The sequence below is a fragment of the Hypomesus nipponensis genome, chromosome 20 (genome assembly GCF_054491055.1).
Source record: "Hypomesus nipponensis isolate SF chromosome 20, ASM5449105v1, whole genome shotgun sequence".
Classification (NCBI taxonomy): domain Eukaryota; kingdom Metazoa; phylum Chordata; class Actinopteri; order Osmeriformes; family Osmeridae; genus Hypomesus; species Hypomesus nipponensis.
Window position 1 is genome coordinate 9,974,590 of NC_140380.1, and position 19,317 is coordinate 9,993,906.

At 47.7% G+C, this 19,317-nt stretch overlaps 3 protein-coding genes across 7 annotated transcripts; 2 read left to right on the forward strand and 1 right to left on the reverse strand.

Moving 5' to 3' along the window:
* Positions 1–841: 841 nt before the first annotated feature.
* On the forward strand, positions 842–5,358 carry LOC146246355 (transforming growth factor beta-1 proprotein-like). Of its 2 annotated transcripts, none has more exons than XM_084683421.1 (7): positions 842–1,319; positions 2,932–3,201; positions 3,298–3,375; positions 3,461–3,611; positions 3,784–3,934; positions 4,276–4,386; positions 4,809–5,358. In XM_084683421.1, the coding sequence occupies exons 1-7, from the start codon at positions 962–964 to the stop codon at positions 4,854–4,856; spliced, it is 1,167 nt and encodes a 388-aa protein (XP_084539547.1). In that variant the 5' UTR covers positions 842–961; the 3' UTR covers positions 4,857–5,358. The 2 variants fall into 2 exon arrangements, with proteins under 2 accessions (XP_084539547.1, XP_084539548.1); XM_084683422.1 differs by having other exon boundaries at positions 3,787–3,934.
* Positions 5,359–5,493: 135 nt separating this feature from the next.
* Positions 5,494–7,870, reverse strand: cbr1l (carbonyl reductase 1-like). Its single transcript, XM_084683423.1, has 4 exons — positions 7,285–7,870; positions 6,768–6,948; positions 6,539–6,662; positions 5,494–6,119 (listed from the first exon to the last, which is right to left on the reverse strand). Exons 1-4 carry the CDS (start codon positions 7,568–7,570, stop codon positions 5,880–5,882), a joined length of 831 nt encoding a protein of 276 aa, XP_084539549.1. The 5' UTR covers positions 7,571–7,870; the 3' UTR covers positions 5,494–5,879.
* A 362-nt stretch (positions 7,871–8,232) lies between these two features.
* Positions 8,233–15,543, forward strand: LOC146246357 (cullin-5). Of its 4 annotated transcripts, none has more exons than XM_084683418.1 (19): positions 8,233–8,302; positions 9,004–9,113; positions 9,219–9,318; positions 9,652–9,828; positions 10,310–10,451; positions 10,598–10,743; positions 11,005–11,085; positions 11,178–11,316; positions 11,749–11,879; positions 12,018–12,125; positions 12,247–12,311; positions 12,458–12,590; positions 12,919–13,050; positions 13,187–13,310; positions 13,496–13,671; positions 14,026–14,187; positions 14,533–14,651; positions 14,787–14,910; positions 15,229–15,543. In XM_084683418.1, the coding sequence occupies exons 1-19, from the start codon at positions 8,279–8,281 to the stop codon at positions 15,421–15,423; spliced, it is 2,388 nt and encodes a 795-aa protein (XP_084539544.1). In that variant the 5' UTR covers positions 8,233–8,278; the 3' UTR covers positions 15,424–15,543. The 4 variants fall into 4 exon arrangements, with proteins under 4 accessions (XP_084539544.1, XP_084539543.1, XP_084539546.1 ...); XM_084683417.1 differs by having other exon boundaries at positions 12,247–12,310; positions 12,448–12,590; XM_084683420.1 differs by having other exon boundaries at positions 11,178–11,271.
* Positions 15,544–19,317: the final 3,774 nt, after the last annotated feature.

A 19,317-nucleotide genomic window follows, 5' to 3' on the forward strand; every position in this document is an offset into this window, starting at 1 on the left:
GAGGGTTTACCAGTTAAAGGTCACTATTTTGCTTCTTATATAGACTATGATTTTGTGTAAAGGCAGACAAGCAAGGGAGATTACATCAATTTGTTTTTCTTTTAAGAGGTTTAAGTAGGATACAATTGAGACAAATTAAACTGTAAACTAAGTTGGAAAGGTATATGTAGGATTTTTTTCGATTGATTGATATAAACCCGCCATAATCTATGGGTACTAACGAACCATTTAGCGTCAACACATTGATGCTTTGAAGCATTCCAGGTTAGGGTGTCTGGGTCACGATGGCATGGCGAAGCCCCGGTGGTGGCCACTAGGGGTCGCTGTGTCAGCCAGACAGTCCAGGAAGGCACTCTTCCAGGGAGCCAGTGAGTGAGTGAGTCAGTCTGGGCTGAGCTTCTGGTGGTGGAGGTGGTGATCTCTGTGTGGTGCTTCCCTGTGGTCTGACCACCCGTGTCTGCGACTGTCTGGCGGAAAAAGCAGCTCCCCTGGCCAGACTGCTTTGTGTCAGGAGACTGCAGACGAGGTGTAAGAAGGCAGGAGAGAGAGAGAGAGAGGGAGAGAGGGAGAGAGGGAGAGAGAGAGAGAGAGAGAGAGAGAGAGAGAGAGACAGAGAGACACAGAGAGAGAGAGAGAGAGAGAGAGAGAGAGAGAGAGAGAGAGAGAGAGAGAGAGAGAGAGAGAGAGAGAGAGAGAGAGAGAGAGAGAGAGAGGGAGGGAGGGAGGGAGGGAGGGAGAGAGAGAGAGAGAGAGGGAGAGAGAGGGAGAGAGAGAGAGAGAGAGGGAGGGAGGGAGACACTAGGAAACAGCTCAGAGGGGTGGGGGGGGGGGGGAGGGGGGCGTGTTTGTCGACATCGCCTCCGCCGGGCGAGCTGAACGAGAGAGGCTTCGAGACACCCAGAGGCCTTCCCAAGGCTGCCCCACGTTCCTCTCTGCTCCCACCGGGACGAGTGGCGGCGGCATGAGGGCCGGGCGCGTGCTGCTGGCGGCCGTGGCGTTGCTGCAGTGTGTGCGCCACAGCGGGGCCTTGTCCACCTGCAAGAGCCTGGACCTGGAGCTGGTCAAGAGGAAGCGCATCGAGGCCATCCGGGGCCAGATCCTGAGCAAGCTGCGGCTGTCCAAGGAGCCGGACGACGACAGGGGCGAGGAGGAGGAGAAGGAAGAGGAGGAGGAGGGCGTCCCCGCGTCGCTCCTGTCCCTCTACAACAGTACGGTGGAGCGCCGCGGGGAGCAGGCGCGCACGCTGGCGCCGCACACCCCGGATGAAGACCAGGAGGCCTACTTTGCCAAGGAGGTGCACAGGTTTAACATGACGCAGAGTGAGTATTCGCACACGCTGTGCGGTTTATAGCCCGGCGAGAAGTCTACCCACCCACACCTCCACTTCCTGTCGATACAGAAACTCTTTCATGCTGCCGTCGGTCTTCTCTGTCTGCCCTTGAAACAGTGGATGGGGGAGGGGAGGTAATGGGTTTCATTTTCGGATGATTTGATTGGTTTGTAATAGGCATGTGTCATCCGGGTGTACTCATATCATTGATTCAGTCTCTCAAATCCTGCATAGATGCCGTCTTTGGTTGAAAACTAGAATTTATAATCTCATGTTTTTGAAGAAAACCCTCCGAAAAGCTTTGGGGTTGATGTGTTTTGCACAGAAGGGTTTCAGCAGGGAGAGGTTCCTGGCAGAAAGAAATCACATGGTTTATAGAGCAGTCAGAACAGCCCATGAGAATAGATGCTTCTGATCTCATTTTAGCATGTCCACCTCACGTCAAATGTTGTGGATATGATGCAGATGACATCCGTTTGAAGTCTGGACAAAGTTTCCGACCAAACAAATATAGAAACTGTAGTTGGCGGCGAAAACATTTCAGGATGCAAATTTCTGTAATTACGTCCTTCAGATAAGGTTTGTTGACTGGAAATGGGTGTTTCCCTTTGTCGGTTTTACTAAACTCACTGCAATCGGTCCGCTGTGTGTGTAAACCACAAGCACCCTCAACCTTTTACCTCCCTCTCACCAGATGCTTCCTTCCTCTTCTCTTCTCAATCCTTCCCCCTTTTCTTTTCTGCACGGAATGACGGCATGAATCTCGTGTCGTGCGTTCTGGTTGTCACTGAGATATACCCTGGCAACTCAGGTTGACGTTAGCAGCGTTTAAGAGCAGGGTCTCTGATTAAGGCTCTGGTCAATGTGGTGGGGTTAGCGTAATGCTCTGCGGTGAGGCAGGCCTGGTATGATCTTCAGACCAGAGTAGCCTCACTTCCTCGTCGGCGCTGTCGATATGTAATTATTGTCACAGACTCACATGGGTAATTTTGGTGATGGCAGATAGTTTGTGAGATGGGGCCAAAAACTGAAACTGACTTTGGCCCTCTGTACGTTTTTTCTTTCTTCCCCCGACTAAAATGTTGCTTTAAGAAAGATGGTTTAGCTATAACCAGTGCTAGATCTTCTTTCCTGTTCCTCTTTACGATTCACACATTTTTTTGTGGTGGTTGTTAATGCCCAACCAGATATTTTATGCCCAAACAGATACCGTCCAGATATTTGCAGTGATGCTTCAGCCACAATTTCTCTACAACAGGGGTCTCCAACTCTGATCCTGGAAAGCAAATTTCCTTTAGGTTCTTCAACCTCAGTTGTAACTGATTCAACACATCAACCAGCATAAAAAAAATCTAATCAGGTGTGCTACAGTTAGATTAGTGTCGAAGCCAACTCCTGCAGTAAGGCAGCACTTCAGAGACCCCTGTATAATACTTGCAGTGAAAGTATTTACATTTAGTCGTTTAGCAGACGCTCTTATCCAGAGCAGCCGGGAATCGAACCATCAACTGTCTGATTATCAGCCCGACTCCCTAACCGCTCAGCCATCTGACCCCCGTCTTTGTGTGTCAGTGACAGTCTACCTACTCTGTTTCTCCCAGGTCGCAATGCGTCACAGAACAGGATGCGCTTCAACATCTCTGAGATGCGGGCGACGCTGGGGAACGACAGCCTGCTCTCTCAAGCGGAACTGCGCCTGCTCATCAAGAACCCCACCATGCTGCCCGGAGCCGAGCAGAGGCTTGAACTCTACAGGGTCAGAGGAGAGAAGTCCCGCTATTTGGGCTCGCGGTTTGTCTCGAACGTTTCGGCCAATCACTGGCTCTCTTTCGATGTCACGCAGACCCTAAGTGAGTGGCTGCGAGGGTCAGGTGAGACAGGAGGGTTTCTGGGTAATACAGATAACATGTCATGAGTATAGACGTGAAAAACATGGCTTTACCAAGATGTCTTTTTTTTTTCCACAGGAAAAGAACAAGAGTTCGAACTGAAATTGCCTTGTGAATGTGGAGAGGATATGCAGGCTTTCCAATTTACTGTATCAGGTAATATCACAATACTACAATCTCACAAGTTTTGACGGTTGGACCTCAGACCAATCTGACTGAACCCTCTGTTTTCTGTCAACAGGGATGGCCGTCACTGAAAGAGGAGACAAGGGACAGCTCCAACTGAGAATGCCAAGGCCTCACATCTTGGTGATGTCACTTCCTGTGGAACGTCACAGCCAGCTCACCTCTCGCAGGAAACGACAGACAACAACAACGGAGATGTGCACAGAGTGAGACTCTCTCTCTCTTCTCTCTTCTGTCTCTCTCTCTCTCTCTCTCTCTCTCTCTCTCTCTCTCTCTCTCTCTCTTCTCTCTTCTGTCTCTCTCTCTCTCTTTCACACACACACACACACCCACACTTTTAGTGACCAACAACTATTCTGGTATTTTCTTTCCTTCCAGTAGCACTGAGAGCTGTTGTGTGCGAAGCCTCTACGTAGACTTCCGGAAGGATCTGGGTTGGAAATGGATCCATGAGCCAACCGGCTACTTTGCCAACTACTGCATGGGACCATGCACCTACATATGGAACACAGAAAGCAAGCACTCCCAGGTATAACAGACATAATAGCATGGTTGGGGAGTCTCTGGTACCAGGCGGAAAGCCTGTCGTCACTCCAAATTAGAGGCTAGTTACCCAGTTTACCAAGGGTGTTGCCTGGAAAATGAAATCTAGTTTAGGTATTTTAGATTTTTCCATGTCAAGACTGTCTGGGTAGGATTGATCTGTTTCACTGTGCCCCCCCCCCCCCCCCCCCCCAGTCCATTGTGGTAGAAGTATTTTGATATATTATTGTTTATTTTGTCATTTTTTTATGATTATATATACGTTCAAAAAAAGTGACTAGTAATCAGTGCATCATGTTGCGTGCTGAACGGGCTTCTCTTCCTTAGGTTCTGGCTCTGTACAAACAGCACAACCCTGGAGCATCCGCACAACCTTGCTGTGTGCCGCAGCTGTTGGAACCGCTGCCCATCCTCTACTACGTAGGACGGCAGCACAAGGTCCCGTATTTAGGCCTATTTAAAACAATTTAGCATACTCTACGGATTTGACGTTTTCACCCGTTCGATAGCTTGCTAGCTAGATTTTTTCGTCGAAAAAAATAACTTAAGTTAGCATCGATATTAAAAGTCCGGGAAGGCAATACGGATAGTAGCACAAGGTCCGGGTGGAAACTACAAAAGTTCACATTTCATTCGGTTATCAGATGTGTTTATCCAGCACGCCGTGTAACTAGAGGGCTCATGGAAGTATAGCGAGAGATCAAGGATCTGGCATAGTTGGACCGTATTTCAATGTTGTTTGTGGTATTTCATTGAAATGCACAAGAATGTTAAATCGGTCTTAATTGAAAGCTGTTGTGGAAAATTAATTGTGGATGTGTCCATGATAACGTTGGCTGAAATGTGTTCTCTTTCTGCAGGTGGAGCAGCTGTCTAACATGATAGTGAAGTCCTGTAAGTGCAGCTGAGATCCATCTCACCTCATCCTCGGAGCCGGTGGTCCGTTCACCTCAGAACACCACTGTCTTCATCGGTGTGTCACAACAAAAAGATTTAGGAGACTTAAAGGAGATAAGGCCATTTACCAGAAAAGTTGGAAGGTTGACTACGTACTAGTTAAGTTTACTTTGTCAAGACTCCAACCGATTTTTCAGTCTTAATTTTTAACTAGCTGTGTCGTGGGCCGTGTGGGCAGCTGGGGTCATGTTTTGTTTTTACGGCTGGATGTACCCCTCTCTTATCCTGAACATTTCCTAAGGAAGCCAGAAGTAAGTACAGCAAAGAAGATTTAGCTCAAAATACTGAATGCGTGATGCTTCCTATTGGTATTTCTGCCTGATCCATTGTTGATCAAATTAATCATTTTAAGTAAATCGACCCCTCTCAGTTCAAGATTCAGCAAAGGTTGAAAATTGTAGCAACATGATTTTTTTTTTGTAGCTGAATAAAAAGATAGTGAATTTGGCATAAGTGTCTAAGTACTTTATTTTTGTAAACACCCGTTGTGTTTTTATACAGGGACTCCTCTCTCTGTTTGGTCTCTTGTGCCCTCTAGTGGCCACGTTAGTAAAGACGCATTCACAATATAGAGACGCAATTCACAGGCACCGTAAAAAGCTGTTTATTTTGGAATGTCTTCAAAAACATCGACACATTCAGAGGACAATTTTAAGGCTTTTTGGAATGTCACCGTCCTGAGATAGAAGTCATGCAGGAATGAAACCACACGGCCTATGTTTTCTCTAACACCTACTGTGGTACACAGTAGGCCTACATGTACATTTATTCATTTATCAGACGCTTTTATCCAAAGCAACTTCCAAGAGAGAAGTCGCTTTAAATGTGAACATTGTCAAATGAACAGGCTGGGCCGTGTGCATCTACCAAAAAAGCATATCAACGATTAAATCAATGGAAGGCTTTGGATGTGGGATATCCAAGGTCAATCAATAAGGATCACGATTTCAAATGATTATCTGCCATGTACGCCCCTACCACTCCCGGACGACCTTGTCCCACACCAGCTGCCCGTGGGGTTCCTTGGCCCCCACTGGGAGCAGGGCCAGGTAGGTGGGGGTCTGGGCCCCCTCCTCGGGGCTCTTCGGGGCTTTGTCGCCTGCCATGTCAGTACGGACCCACCCTGGGCAACAGGCGTTGAGAAGGATTCCATCTCCGGCCCTCGTATTGGTTATCTCGCGTGCCTGGATCATCGAGAGCACAGTCACTCCGATCTGAAGAAAAATAAAATGATGATTAATTTCATGACGGCAACTGTATTTTTTTTTTGTCGGGTTGTTGGGTACGTTCCAAATGTGCAGTTGTGAAACTCAGGTGCGGTTGCAGAAACTTCTTTCATGCTATTCAATTGTGTTATAACAGCAAAATCTCTGCCAACTGACACACAGGTCAAAGGGTTTAGCAAGAGCTCAATTTAAACGGCCTTAGGAGTGGGAACACCGCCCTAGAAGGTGGCAGTTATGAGAAATGTGTAAGCTAGCTACTATAACAAGGATTTGGCTGAAATGCAACTCTTTCCACGCTGAGTAGTAGGTATATCTGACTGTATTTTCACAAAAGAGAAAAACCGATTGAGTTTGCAGTATGCACCCTTAACTAGCTCGTGATGCGGACTACACTGACAGTCCAATACCTTCGTAGTGCCATAAGCGGTGTTCGACCACCCTTCCGCTTGATGGCTACCCTTCTGAGCTGCAGTTACAAACTCCCCCATCAGACCGCACAGCTCCTCCTCAGACAACTTCGGGTCTCTAAACCTTAATAAAAAATAATATAAAAAGAGGTGAAATACTATCACCTTTAAGATATAAACAGGTAACTTGCGATGATGTTGAGTGAAACGATTGCAGTAGTACGCCTACTTGGCTTGAAGTTGAGGGCTACATTGATCAAGGGCCCGCTTGCTGACAAAGCTGGATATGTTGACTACCCTCGCGTTGGGTCTGAGAATAGGAAGAAGGGCGTGGGACACCCACAAAGTTCCCCAAAAGTTGGTCCGCATGGTAACTTCAGCCTGCTCCCCAAACGGTTCCGTTGCGTCATCTGGGAAGGAGATGGATTATATAGTCACTTTTTATACTTTATTCAGTTGCCAGACACTTTTATTCACGGCGGCGTACAGATAGCGAATGGATAGTACTGTAGCCACGCATGCCAGACGCTTTTCTTTCCAAAGCAACGTAGGCTACAATTTACAGACAGCGGTTACGACCACAGACAGTGGTCGCTTTATATCAACCTACGGTTTTATACACAAACAGGGAGTTCAATAAATCATGTTTAGGCTATGTATGGTTCTCGCTAGTTATACCACGTTAAAAGAAAACGGAAAGTCATACAGCGAGGCTCACGCCGCCGTGTAGGATAGCCTATCCTTACTTTTAAAAGCAATCCCAGCGTTGTTGACGAGCACATCCAATCCCCCGTAAGTGGTCTGCAGAAAGTCACGAAGTTTCACAGCACTTCCTTGATCACAGATGTCCAGATGTTGGAAAGTTGCCTGAAATCCCTCGGACTTCAGCAATTCCACGGCCTCTTTACCAAGTTTCTCATTTCGGGCAGTAAGGATCACGTCCCCGGGAAACTTCGCCTTGCAGAGCTCTTTCACAATTGCAAATCCAATGCCTTTATTACCACCGGTCACGACTGCAACTTTCTTCGACATTTTCTCTCAGTGTTTACAGTAATGAGTGGCTTGGTATTATTTATAGCACTTCGGATTCTGTAGTCCAACCCAACGACTACTACAATCTCACCTGATGATCTAGCTATAGATAGCGTATGCAGCCTTGAGAAAACAATAGCCTAGAATATGCTTAGTCACGATGATATCATTATCCCATTTTCAGAAAGCTAATCTGAGCTATATAATGTAATGGCAGGAGTGTAGTCTATATTTTTGATATACAAAAAAAACGAGGTTGCAATGGTGGGAGGTTGAGATATCCTCCAAATCAAATTACTTTCCAATCGATGTGGGCATGGTACAGAACAATAATATGAGAGCAAATGAGAATTTGAAGAAAGAAGGGTCACAGCCTCTGTCACCCCTGTCAATGTACTCCGGTTGCGTTATGGATCTGCATTAGCGTGCAGCTATCAAAACAATTATGCTTATTAATAAACCATTTGACTTTTTAATATACACTTTTTTATACCCATAATCGAAAGCCTTGCAAAAACTTTTGCAAGATACGGCAGGAAATAAACCTGATTATTATGACCATTGGAAGCATGGGAATATTACAGATTCTTAAAATCCAGTCTACACTACGTTTATTTTACACTACGTTAACCTTTATTTACATAATGCATGAGCAGCGTGATAGGATTGATTGTCGCGAGATTGTGCGAGGGTATAGGTTCAGTAAACATGGCGACGTCTAATTTGCTCAAGGTAGGAGACTCTTCAATTCAATAAGCTCAAAAGCATTTGTAATGATTGGTTGCAATTGCTGTCTGTTTCGAATAGTGGGATTACTTTTGTTGGTCTTGCTTGAGACTTACCTAAAACCTGGCAGTCGCGTCTCCAACATGTATAGTCTGTGCTAACAACTGTAACAGTGGTTAAGCTTGCTAGCTAGCTAGCTTGCTAGCTACTCCAGTAAACATGGGGCCGACCAGCACATAAGCCAGTTAGCCATGTAGCTTCTGTCGAGCTGAATTGCTTTTTCTAACGAGCAACGATTTCTACACATACATTTCGTTGATAGTTGGTAGTTGTTATTAAGTAAACATTGTTCAACGTTAGACTGTGTCTTACATTGTGCATGCTAGCGAGCTGCTAAGACTATATTTGTAAACGGTCTCTGTCAGTGTTCACGTGTCTGCACAGAGTCTAGAGAAAACAAGTAACGCTATATGAACAGCATCTCATTTGCATGCTCAACATCGGTTGTGTTTTGTTGATGTCAGAATAAAACCGTGAAAGAGTGTTTCTTTTTGGTACTCTGAGTGGGAACCAGGAGCATATTTCAGTTGTTTCAATAACGACTCCTGTCAGTGTCGTTATTAGACAGCCTAGCTGCATAATACTAATACATTCCACATACATATCCATCGTATAGTGGATCAAACCGGCTCTTCTCTTTAACTTAGAACAAAGGCTCCCTCCAATTTGAAGACAAGTGGGACCTGATGCGCCCAATCGTCCTAAAGTTGCTCCGACAGGAGTGCGTCACCAAACAGCAGTGGTTTGACCTTTTCTCGTGAGTATAGCTCCGTTGTTGATATGATAAACGTCACACCTGAGAGACGACGTACAACGCAGTAGCCAATGGGTATGTGTAAATGACCTCTTCCTGTTACCGTAGAGACGTTCATGCGGTATGTCTTTGGGACGACAAGGGTCCAGCCAAGATCCACCAAGCCCTGAAAGAGGACATTTTAGATTTCATCAAGCAGGCACAAGCGGTATGTCCTTTCAAGCTTGGGGAAAAAGTCTATGCAAGGATTTGATAAGTCGTGACTGGCAAAACACTGATCATCCAGAGCTTAGAACACGCACCCATGTTGCACTCACTGTATTAAACAAGCCTACATTTCTTCGCTTCATTTGTTGTCTCCCTAGGAAAAAGCCTGGTTTATGCCTTTTGTAAGCACGCTAAAAGGGATTATTATTTGTTTTCCACCTGGTGACATGCACACCTCCACGTGTACATTTGGCTTGATAGAACATTGCAAGGTGCTACTGCCTTTTGGTGACCCTGAAGTGTGGTGACACGGGCGCTGTGCTGTTTCCCACAGCGAGTGCTGAGTCACCAGGACGACACGGCCCTGCTCAAGGCCTACATTGTGGAGTGGAGGAAGTTCTTCACCCAGTGCGACATCCTGCCCAAACCCTTCTGCCAGCTGGAGATCACTCTGATGGGGAAGCAGGGGAGCAACAAGAAGTCCAACGTGGAGGACAGCATTGTCAGGAAGGTGAGGAGAACGGCGATGGGTGAAAAGAGAGAGAGGAAGGAGGGTGATGGAGAGAGGAAGGAGAGAGATGGAGAGAGAGGAAGGAGGGTGATGGAGAAAGAGAGAGGAAGGAGGGTGATGGAGAAAGAGAGGAAGGAGGGTGATGGAGAAAGAGAGGAGGGAGGGTGATGGAGAAAGAGAGAGGAAGGAGGGTGATGGAGAGAGAGTGGAGGGAGATAGAGAGAGGAAGGAGGGTGATGGAGAAAGAGAGAGGAAGGAGGGTGATGGAGAGAGAGGAAGGAGGGTGATGGAGAGAGTGGAGGGAGATGGAGGAAGATGAAGAAGGATTTCTGAATCATGTTTAACCTAAACATAACAGGGATTGGGGGTTTATAACTTATAACTACTACTGCCATCAAGTTCGGGGTCCTCATTCAAGTGTTATAATTTGCTCTGGTCTCTCCTCTCTCTCTCTCCTCTCTCTCTCTGCCCAACCATCCAGCTCATGCTGGACACCTGGAATGAGTCGATCTTCTCCAACATCAAGAACAGGCTGCAGGACAGCGCCATGAAGCTGGTCCACGCCGAGAGGCTTGGTGAGGCCTTTGACTCTCAGCTGGTCATCGGGGTCAGAGAATCCTACGGTGAGAACCAGGAAACGTGGCCCGTACCAGTGGCGAATGGCCTCGTTCTAGTAGCGTACATGTGACCTGCAGTCTAACCACTCAGCTGCGCCTATCCCTTCCTGCGTGTAGTAACTAGGGCTGCTCTTCCTCCGCCCCTCCTGCAGTGAACTTGTGCTCCAACCCGGATGACAAGCTGCAGATCTACAGGGACAACTTTGAGAAGGCCTACCTGGACTCCACAGAGAGGTTCTACAGAACACAGGCACCTTCGTACCTCCAGCAGAATGGAGTCCAGAACTATATGAAATACGTGAGCCCTCAGCCTTCCTCTGTCGTATAAGAGTTATTAAGAACTTAATTATTTTTTTAATCAGTAATTTTTTTTTTGCCCTCTTTCCCAGACAAGCAGACCAGCCTTTGTTTACTTTCTGATAGAAATGTCAACGTTGATGTTAATATTTTTCCCCAAACACTTTTTTTTTTTTTTATTATTATTTTTTTTTTTTACTTATCTTTTGTTGGCTTATACAATGTTTTTATTTTTATTTGATGTCTTTATTTTCCCAAACAGGCAGACGCCAAGTTGCGTGAGGAGGAGAAGCGAGCGCTGCGGTACCTGGAGACAAGGCGAGAGTGCAGCTCCGTGCAGGCGGTAAGTCTCTCCGCCGCCGCCCCCCTTCACACGCTCACACCGTTACACCGAGCCCCGACGAGTCATTGAGTTTTCTGGTCCCCCGACATCAGCTCATGGAGTGCTGCGTCAACGCTCTGGTGACGTCGTTCAAGGAGACCATCTTGGCAGAGTGTCCAGGCATGATCAAACGAAACGAGACAGAGAGTGAGTACGGCCGGAGCACTCCAGCCAAAGGCACAGCCAGCTCAGGTTTGCAAAAGAAATGTCATGTCCGTGCCCCCCCCCCCACACACTTCCTGTCCGTGACCTCACTTCCTGTCCGTGACCCCACTTCCTGTCAGTCCTCCCTCCACCCTTTGATGTCAGCCATCCGTACAGGACTGTATTCCTTTATGTCAGTATCTGACCGACACCAGAGCACACGAGGAACATGCCAGTAATCCCCAGTGTGTCCCAGTAGATTAACTATACAAGCCTATATGTGTGTTTTAGCATATCATGCATGTATTTTTAGTATTGAGCGTACATGGTTTTGATAAGCACCATCTAAACTGATGGCTGCAAGCCGTTTAATCTGGGTTATCACCACTGCTATCCTACTGTGCAGTGCCTCTGCTGTAGCTGTGCAGGGCGATCTGGGCCCGCCCAGGACAGATGGGTGACTGTGTGGTTCCTCCGCAGAGCTGCGTCTGATGTTCTCCCTCATGGACAAGGTTCCCAGCGGGATCGAGCCCATGCTGAAGGATCTGGAGGATCACATCATGAACGCCGGCCTGGCAGACATGGTGGCCTCCGCGGAAACCATCACCACGGTGAGGGGGGCCAGCATGCGCACGCACACACACACACACACACACACATTCAGTCAACAAGCGATTCAAAAATCGACAGTAACAAATTGAGAGATACGTCACTGAATTACGTGTGTGTGTGTGTGTGTGTGTGGACAGGACTCTGAGAAATATGTGGAGCAGCTCCTCACTTTGTTCAACCGCTTCAGTAAACTGGTGAAAGAGGCTTTCCAGGACGACCCCCGCTTCCTAACAGCCAGGGACAAGGTAGGCTCCACACCCTTCTGTCTCCTGCCAGCCTTCCAGGATCCAGCTTTAGAAAATAAAGCATGGCTAACCCTGATGTCGTTGTGTACATTTAACAAATACCCCAAACTTTTTTTTCCAGGCTTACAAAGCGGTTGTGAACGATGCCACCATTTTTAAACTTGAACTGCCCTTGAAGCAAAAAGGGTAAGAGAAAAACTCTTCTGTTTACCACAAGAATATACAAAAAAACAAAAACAAAAAAAACAATTCTTCACAGAGTTTGTATTTGACCTGTATGTGGTTTTCATTTGTGTCCTTACTCTACCTGGTCTCCCTTCCTGGCGGGTCAGTGTGGGTCTGAAGACCCAGCCGGAGTCTAAATGTCCAGAGCTTCTGGCAAACTACTGTGACATGCTCCTCAGAAAAACCCCTCTGAGCAAGAAGCTCACCTCTGAGGAGATTGAGGCCAAACTGAAGGAAGTTGTAAGTGCGTGTTTTTAAACGTGGACTTTGTAGGCCCGAAAAAAACCAAACTGTTAAATTGGCGTGGCTCAGGGCCTCAGTCGGCCCCTGGTCATGTACGTAGATTCTGCGTGGTTTGTTTATGGTGGCTATGGGCTCAGTAGAAGACTTCTGTGACTTGATGACGTTGATGCTCTCGTGTTTTGGAGGGAGCCGCAGCGACATCAGAGTGACATCAGAGTGACATCAGAGTGACATCAGAGTGACATCAGAGTGACATCAGAGTGACATCAGAGTGACATCAGAGCAACCTGTGTTTTCATGCCCGGTCGTTTGTGTCTGCGTCTAGCTGCTGGTGCTGAAGTACGTCCAGAACAAAGACGTCTTCATGCGCTACCACAAAGCCCACTTGACCAGACGTCTCATCTTGGATATCTCGGCTGATAACGAGATCGAAGAGAACATGGTGGAGTGGCTCAGGGTACGTGTGTGTGTGTGTGTGTCTGTCCACATGAAGCGCTTGTATAACACAGACACTCTGTAAGAAGGAGTGTGTGTGCAGTTTTTTTTTCCTCTCGTGGCAGTGATTGGCTCATTTCGGTCACGTGTCCTCACAGGAAGTCGGGATGCCTGCAGACTACGTAAACAAGCTAGCCAGGATGTTCCAGGACATCAAAGTGTCAGAAGATCTCAACCAGTCTTTCAAAGAGATGCACAAACACAACAAATTGGCGTTGCCAGGTAACAGACAGGAAACTGGCCCTCTACCTGGACCTGACCCGGGGGGGTGGGGGGTGGGGGGGGGGTGGGCATGACGGGGGGGCATGACCTGTGTGCTGTCCTGTTAGGATCTCACTGCATTTCTGATGTATTTCTCAAGCTGCTGCGTGTGTTTGTGTTTGCTGGCGCGCACGCGTTTCCACCAGCCGACTCGGTGAACATCAAGATCCTGAACGCGGGGGCGTGGTCCCGCAGCAGTGAGAAGGTGTTTGTGTCTCTGCCCACGGAGCTGGAGGATCTGATCCCGGAGGTGGAGGACTTCTACAAGAGGAACCACAGCGGACGCAAGCTGCACTGGCACCACCTCATGTCCAACGGCATCGTGAGTGACCGGCCTGACGGCAACAGCTGCTCCTGGCCTGCACTGTGTTTAGAAGGAGGTACATTACATTTACATTTAGTCATTTAGCAGACGCTCTTATCCAGAGCGACTTACAGTAAGTACAGGGACATTCCCCCCCCCCCCCCCCTATTGATGCTATCAATAGCATCATTGCTATTGATGTTGAAAAAAAGAAAGTTGGTTTGAGTTGGTTTGTCACGTATAGAGGTTCTTTAAAATGTTACCCCAGGCATTTAGTTACAGATCTCACACACGGTTTCGAGTTTACGGAGAGACATTTCTTTGGTCAAAACAACGAGATTTTTATGTCACTGCACGCCTCTGTCTGGTCAGATCACCTTCAAGAACGAGATGGGACAGTACGACCTAGAGGTCACAACCTTTCAGCTGGCCGTGCTGTTCGCCTGGAACCAGCGTCCCCGGGAGAGGATCAGCTTCGAGAACCTGAAACTGGCCACGGAACTTCCTGACGCTGAGCTGAGACGCACGCTCTGGGTGAGGGGCTGTAGGGACCGCACTTCCTGTTTCCTGTACGGTAGAATACAGTAGAGTCCCTCATTAAATACTCATCAATGTCGCAAACCTATAAAATAAAATAAAACGCTAATATTTTTTCTACCTTTCAAGACAATATTTTCGAAAATATTCTTCAAACCATTCTACAACTTTTTTTTTTTTATTCGCAAACTTAGTTAGTTGCGAGCCCTTGGTACATAAGTAATTGTTTTTATGGAAAAAAAGAAAAGAAAGAAGTGAGCTGGGATCTTAACAAATATATCATTCTTTGGGCTATGTATTTAAATGTTTTCTTTACTAAACTCACCCCGTGTCCCGTCTCAGTCCTTAGTGGCATTTCCTAAACTGAAGCGGCAGGTGCTATCGTACGACCCCGTCGTGGGTTCACCCAAAGACTTCTCAGAGGGCACGCTATTCTACGTCAACCAGGAGTTTTCACTCATGTAAGATCGCCCAGTTAACGACCAGCGTTCTTTGAAATACCAAAGGAAACGTCTTCTTAATTGGTTTACTCCAAAAAGTGTGTCGTGTATGTAGAGTATATTTAGGCTGTTGATACTTAGGTTTCTTCACCACAGAAAAAACTCCAAGGTGCAGAAGAGAGGGAAGATCAACCTGATTGGCCGACTCCAGCTCACCACTGAGCGAATGAGAGAGGAGGAGAACGAGGGAATTGTCCAGCTCAGGATATTAAGAACTCAGGTAGGAGTCTCACAGCTCTGTCAATAAATCTATGTTGGACCATTTCCAAGTTATCATCGTTTTATGTGCAGGTCATGATTATTAATCATTGATCATCTCATGATCATTTTCATAGGCAGATATCTACTGTTTTGTTCGAGACATTGACTTGGCACACACACACAGAATCAACCTGTCAATATACCCGGAGCATTTCATCTAGATCATTGTACTTGGCTAATATCTACTGCTCTGTTATTGATATTGACTTTCTCCTCAAACCCACCCTCCCCAAACCCACCCTCATCCCCTCCCCTCCCCCCCTCCCTCTTCCACCAGGAGGCCATCATCCAGATCATGAAGATGAGGAAGCGCATCAGTAACGCCCAGCTGCAGACGGAGCTGGTGGAGATCCTGAAGAACATGTTCCTGCCCCAGAAGAAGATGATTAAGGAGCAGATGGAGTGGCTCATAGAGCACAAGTACATCAAGCGAGACGAGACGGACATCAACACCTTCCTCTACATGGCGTAGCGAAGCACTCTGGGATGTCGCTCGCGGCGACAGTGGTCAGCCTGGGTGGGAGGGGTCATGCCTGACGGACAATTTAAACATGACCAGGCCCCCGCCGCCCCCCCCCCCACACCCCTCGCCCCTCCCCATCCTCCTCCCTTTTCTTGTGTGGGGATAAACCCTTGAATTATTGACCTGAGAATCGCAGGCTTATTTAAAAACAAAACAAAAAAAACAAACAACAACGAAACTAACTGGTAACTGGGAATCCCTGCCTTACAACTGAACAGAAGAGAGAAGTGGGTGTAAGCAGGAGTCTAGAAGCTCCAGCGTTGTTCTGGGCAGAAGACAGGATGTGGCCTCCATCTGTTGCCATGACGCCCCCCCCCCCCCCCCTCCAGAGTTTTTTTATGGAGCTGGGTTCCACTGTGTCTCAAAAGGCGTGAGGCAAAAGACTGTTGGTTCGTGATGCCCAGGCTGAGGTGTTCCTTAAAGGGGCGTTCCGTAAATCTGGATTCTGAAAGTTCAGAACCAACCGGGTCACATGACTAAGAACAAACATCAGCTCCAGAATAAGTAAACACACAACTGAACCAACATAGCTAGCAAACTGTGGAAATGAGATAATCCTGCTTTACTGGGTTAAGCCCCCTATAGTACAGTTAAATCAGGTCAACCCAAATCCAGGCAAGAGGAGACAAGGCCAGTCATGGTACAGGTGGAAACTTGTTTCCCCCCCCTACCTTGCCAGACATATTTGTTGTGGTGGAGATGACAAAATTCATAGCACTAATGACAATGACTCGTTCGACATCGGTCAGTAGTTGTCTGAACACTTTGTGAACACGGTCTTGACATTGTTACAAACACAGCAACAGACTGACTCGGGTGGGCAAAGTTTCCAAAATGGACCCATCTTATTTTCCCAGGACTAGTTTTAGACGGATACTGATGGGAGGGAACACTGATGTTGGGCTGTTCTTAATTTCAGTTTTAACGTTATATTACAATTTTACAGGACCGAAGAGGAACAATCAATTGGTTGGGTGACATAAAAATTCCCCCAACTAGTATGCAGGAGTCCTCCAACCATCCCTACATGTGCTGTAATAACCTGTGTAGAGGGTTATGGTACTGTAGAAGGTGGAGCATTTTAGCATTCAGCTTATACAGAGAGAATGCGAGAACTCTGTTCTACTGTGTCACATATTCAAGGGGCCAGAGTGATGTCTGGTTGTGGAGTTTGAAAGTCAAAGGCTCATTTTTTTTGTGATGAGAGGATGGCAGCAGGTGCCCTCCTCCTCACCCTGTCACCAGAGAGGAGCAGGCACCGTCCTCCTCCTCACCCTGTCACCAGAGAGGAGCAGGCACCGTCCTCCTCCTCACCCTGTCACCAGAGAGGAGCAGGCACCGTCCTCCTCACCCTGTCACCAGAGAGGAGCAGGCACCGTCCTCCTCACCCTGTCACCAGAGAGGAGCAGGCACCGTCCTCCTCCTCACCCTGTCACCAGAGAGGAGCAGGCACCGTCCTCCTCCTCACCCTGTCACCAGAGAGGAGCAGGCACCGTCCTCCTCCTCACCCTGTCACCAGAGAGGAGCAGGCACCGTCCTCCTCACCCTGTCACCAGAGAGGAGCAGGCACCGTCCTCCTCCTCACCCTGTCACCAGAGAGGAGCAGGCACCGTCCTCCTCACCCTGTCACCAGAGAGGAGCATGGGGTTACCAGGACAGTGAGTAAAGCTGTGTTACAGACGGTAACTGCCATGAGACAATGCAAAAGGAGAGTGTACAAAAAAAGATGTGAAAATGAGATTAAATAAACAGCACCTTATTAAAAACTAGTTTTGTACAGTTCCTCCTATAAGATGTTTTGCCCTTTGATGATTGTTATTGTTACAGATTTCGGCCACAAGAGTGTGACAACGTGCATTTTTTATGTATGGTATAAGTTATATAGTACATCCTCCTATCCTATACAAATGTTACAGTTGGTCAAATTCTCAAGATACCTCCACAACACAACTTGAATGTTACGTGTTCTCAAGCAAATGTGTTCGCCTATTAGCCATAATATTCTTGACTGAGTTTTTAATGAAGCTTGAAAAAAAAAAAAAAAAACAGTTTGTGCTGTGTATCTCATTCCCAACATGAGAGCAGGTTTAAAGAATATCTTCTGTTTGAGAAAAGTGTGCAATTAGACTGGTGCAGCCGGGGAACCCCCTTCAGCCTGACCACGAATGGAACTGAAGTGTGTACGCGCGCGCGTGCGTTCAAGAGACAACACCGGCTGCACATGCTCAGTCTGCAGCATCTTAGTCTCTTGCGCGCAGGCTCCTCCCTGGTTTGCGCGTGAGGAGAGGAGAGAAGAGAGCTGTATACGGGTCAGAGGGGGGTGCGTCGCTCCGAACGAGGAATCTCAGCTGACCCGGGACCGCCAGACCCGACCGCTGGATTCCCGGAGGACCGGATAGATCACGTCGCCAAGGAAGAAGAGGTCTGTTAAGGTAAAACATACGGGAACACGTTCTGGGACCGATGCCGCTGCAGGTGCAGTTGCTGTAATCCGCGCAATACGCTGTGATTCCTGTGCGGTAAGAAGAGGATGAGAAGGCGCCGATGGTTGGTATACAGCAGCTTTAGCCGAACTGTAGGAGAAGCATGTGTTGCAGACGAGATGGGCAAGACATTACTCTAAAATCACCTGATTTATGGCTTGCCGTCCCAAATTCTGAGCACGAACGGTTCAGCTCGAGGGGACACGCTCAATCGGCCGGTTGCGTGCTGTACCGCGCGCGACGGAAGCCGAGGGTGATGTGGCTGGGCTATCCGCGAGGATTTTCTATGCACATAATAGGCGACATGTAGGCTAATAACATATTCATCACTGAACAATGTTACAATAGATTTGTTCATGTAGCCCATCGCAAGCGGTTTTCAGTTCCTGCGGTTCCCAATTTGCTTCAGAATCTTATTCTCTGGAATCTGGATAGAGTAGCTTGCAGTGGAGTGGTTATTTGATAATGTAGTTATTTCAGAAGAATGCGCCTTGCTGTTTTATTGTTGTCTACAAAGAACAAATTGGATATTGTCGTTTTCAGAATGACAGCAGCCCCATCCAATCTCCCAATGTTACTGTTACACAAATTCCCGTTTAAAAATAACTGCTTTTTTTCTTTCTTTCCCTGCATCGGTTGGGCATTTGTAAAACTATCCATGGCATCAGCTATGTTGGAATCCAAAATCAAGTTTCCGTTGCGGCTTGAGAATGTACATGTCCTGGTCCAGGATGTGAGAGAAACATCTGTAAGCCTTGTCAAAGACTGCCCCCCTGTGACCTCGAGTCGATATGATGCCTTACCACTAGTGAATAGATAAGAGGTGAGAGTGGGAAGCACGTGTGCCCGATGTCATGGTCGATACTGTAGCTGGCCGGCTGGAGGAGACTGCAGAGAAGAGATGATGCTGGGATAGCCCTCCGTGCAGGGAGGTGAGGGAGGGAGGGGGGGGGGGGGGTGTTCCTGAGCCAACCAGGTACAAGTCCCTCCTCTCTCCTCCTCTCCTCTTTTGTCCTCCCTCTCCTCTCTTTTCCTGTCCTCCCTCTCTTCCTCTCTTCTCCTCCTCTCCTCTCTCCCCTGCCCTCTCCTCCTCTCTTTTCCTGTCCTCCCTCGACTCTCTTCTCCTGTCCTCCCTCTCCTCCCCTCTTCTCCTCCTCGACTCTCTCCCCTGCCCTCTTCTCTCTTCTCCTGTCCTCCCTCCCTCCCCTCCTCTCCTCCCTCCCCTGCCCTCCTCCCCTCTCTGTACAGTGGAAACAGATGGAGGGGAAGAGGGGGGCTCTCCATGTCTCTGCTGTGTGTCAGCAGATCAGTGCATTACTGCCCACTGTTCAGCTCCCTCAGTGTAATCAGTCTTTCAGCA

What these genes read in the sequence shown, in the direction of transcription:
- LOC146246355 (XM_084683421.1), top strand. Translation starts at nt 962, where the DNA reads ATGAGGGCCGGGCGCGTGCTGCTGGCGGCCGTGGCGTTGCTGCAGTGT. An exon ending in TTTCCAATTTACTGTATCAG is followed by an intron (nt 3,376 to 3,460) that starts GTAATATCACAA and finishes TTCTGTCAACAG; the next exon opens with GGATGGCCGTCACTGAAAGA. An exon ending in ACGTAGGACGGCAGCACAAG is followed by an intron (nt 4,387 to 4,808) that starts GTCCCGTATTTA and finishes CTCTTTCTGCAG; the next exon opens with GTGGAGCAGCTGTCTAACAT.
- cbr1l (XM_084683423.1), bottom strand. Translation starts at nt 7,570, where the DNA reads ATGTCGAAGAAAGTTGCAGTCGTGACCGGTGGTAATAAAGGCATTGGA. An exon ending in CGCTGGGATTGCTTTTAAAA is followed by an intron (nt 6,949 to 7,284) that starts GTAAGGATAGGC and finishes TCTCCTTCCCAG; the next exon opens with ATGACGCAACGGAACCGTTT. An exon ending in AGCCCTCAACTTCAAGCCAA is followed by an intron (nt 6,663 to 6,767) that starts GTAGGCGTACTA and finishes TTTTTTATTAAG; the next exon opens with GTTTAGAGACCCGAAGTTGT.
- LOC146246357 (XM_084683417.1), top strand. Translation starts at nt 8,279, where the DNA reads ATGGCGACGTCTAATTTGCTCAAG. An exon ending in AGGACAGCATTGTCAGGAAG is followed by an intron (nt 9,829 to 10,309) that starts GTGAGGAGAACG and finishes CCAACCATCCAG; the next exon opens with CTCATGCTGGACACCTGGAA. An exon ending in AGCTGAGACGCACGCTCTGG is followed by an intron (nt 14,188 to 14,532) that starts GTGAGGGGCTGT and finishes GTCCCGTCTCAG; the next exon opens with TCCTTAGTGGCATTTCCTAA.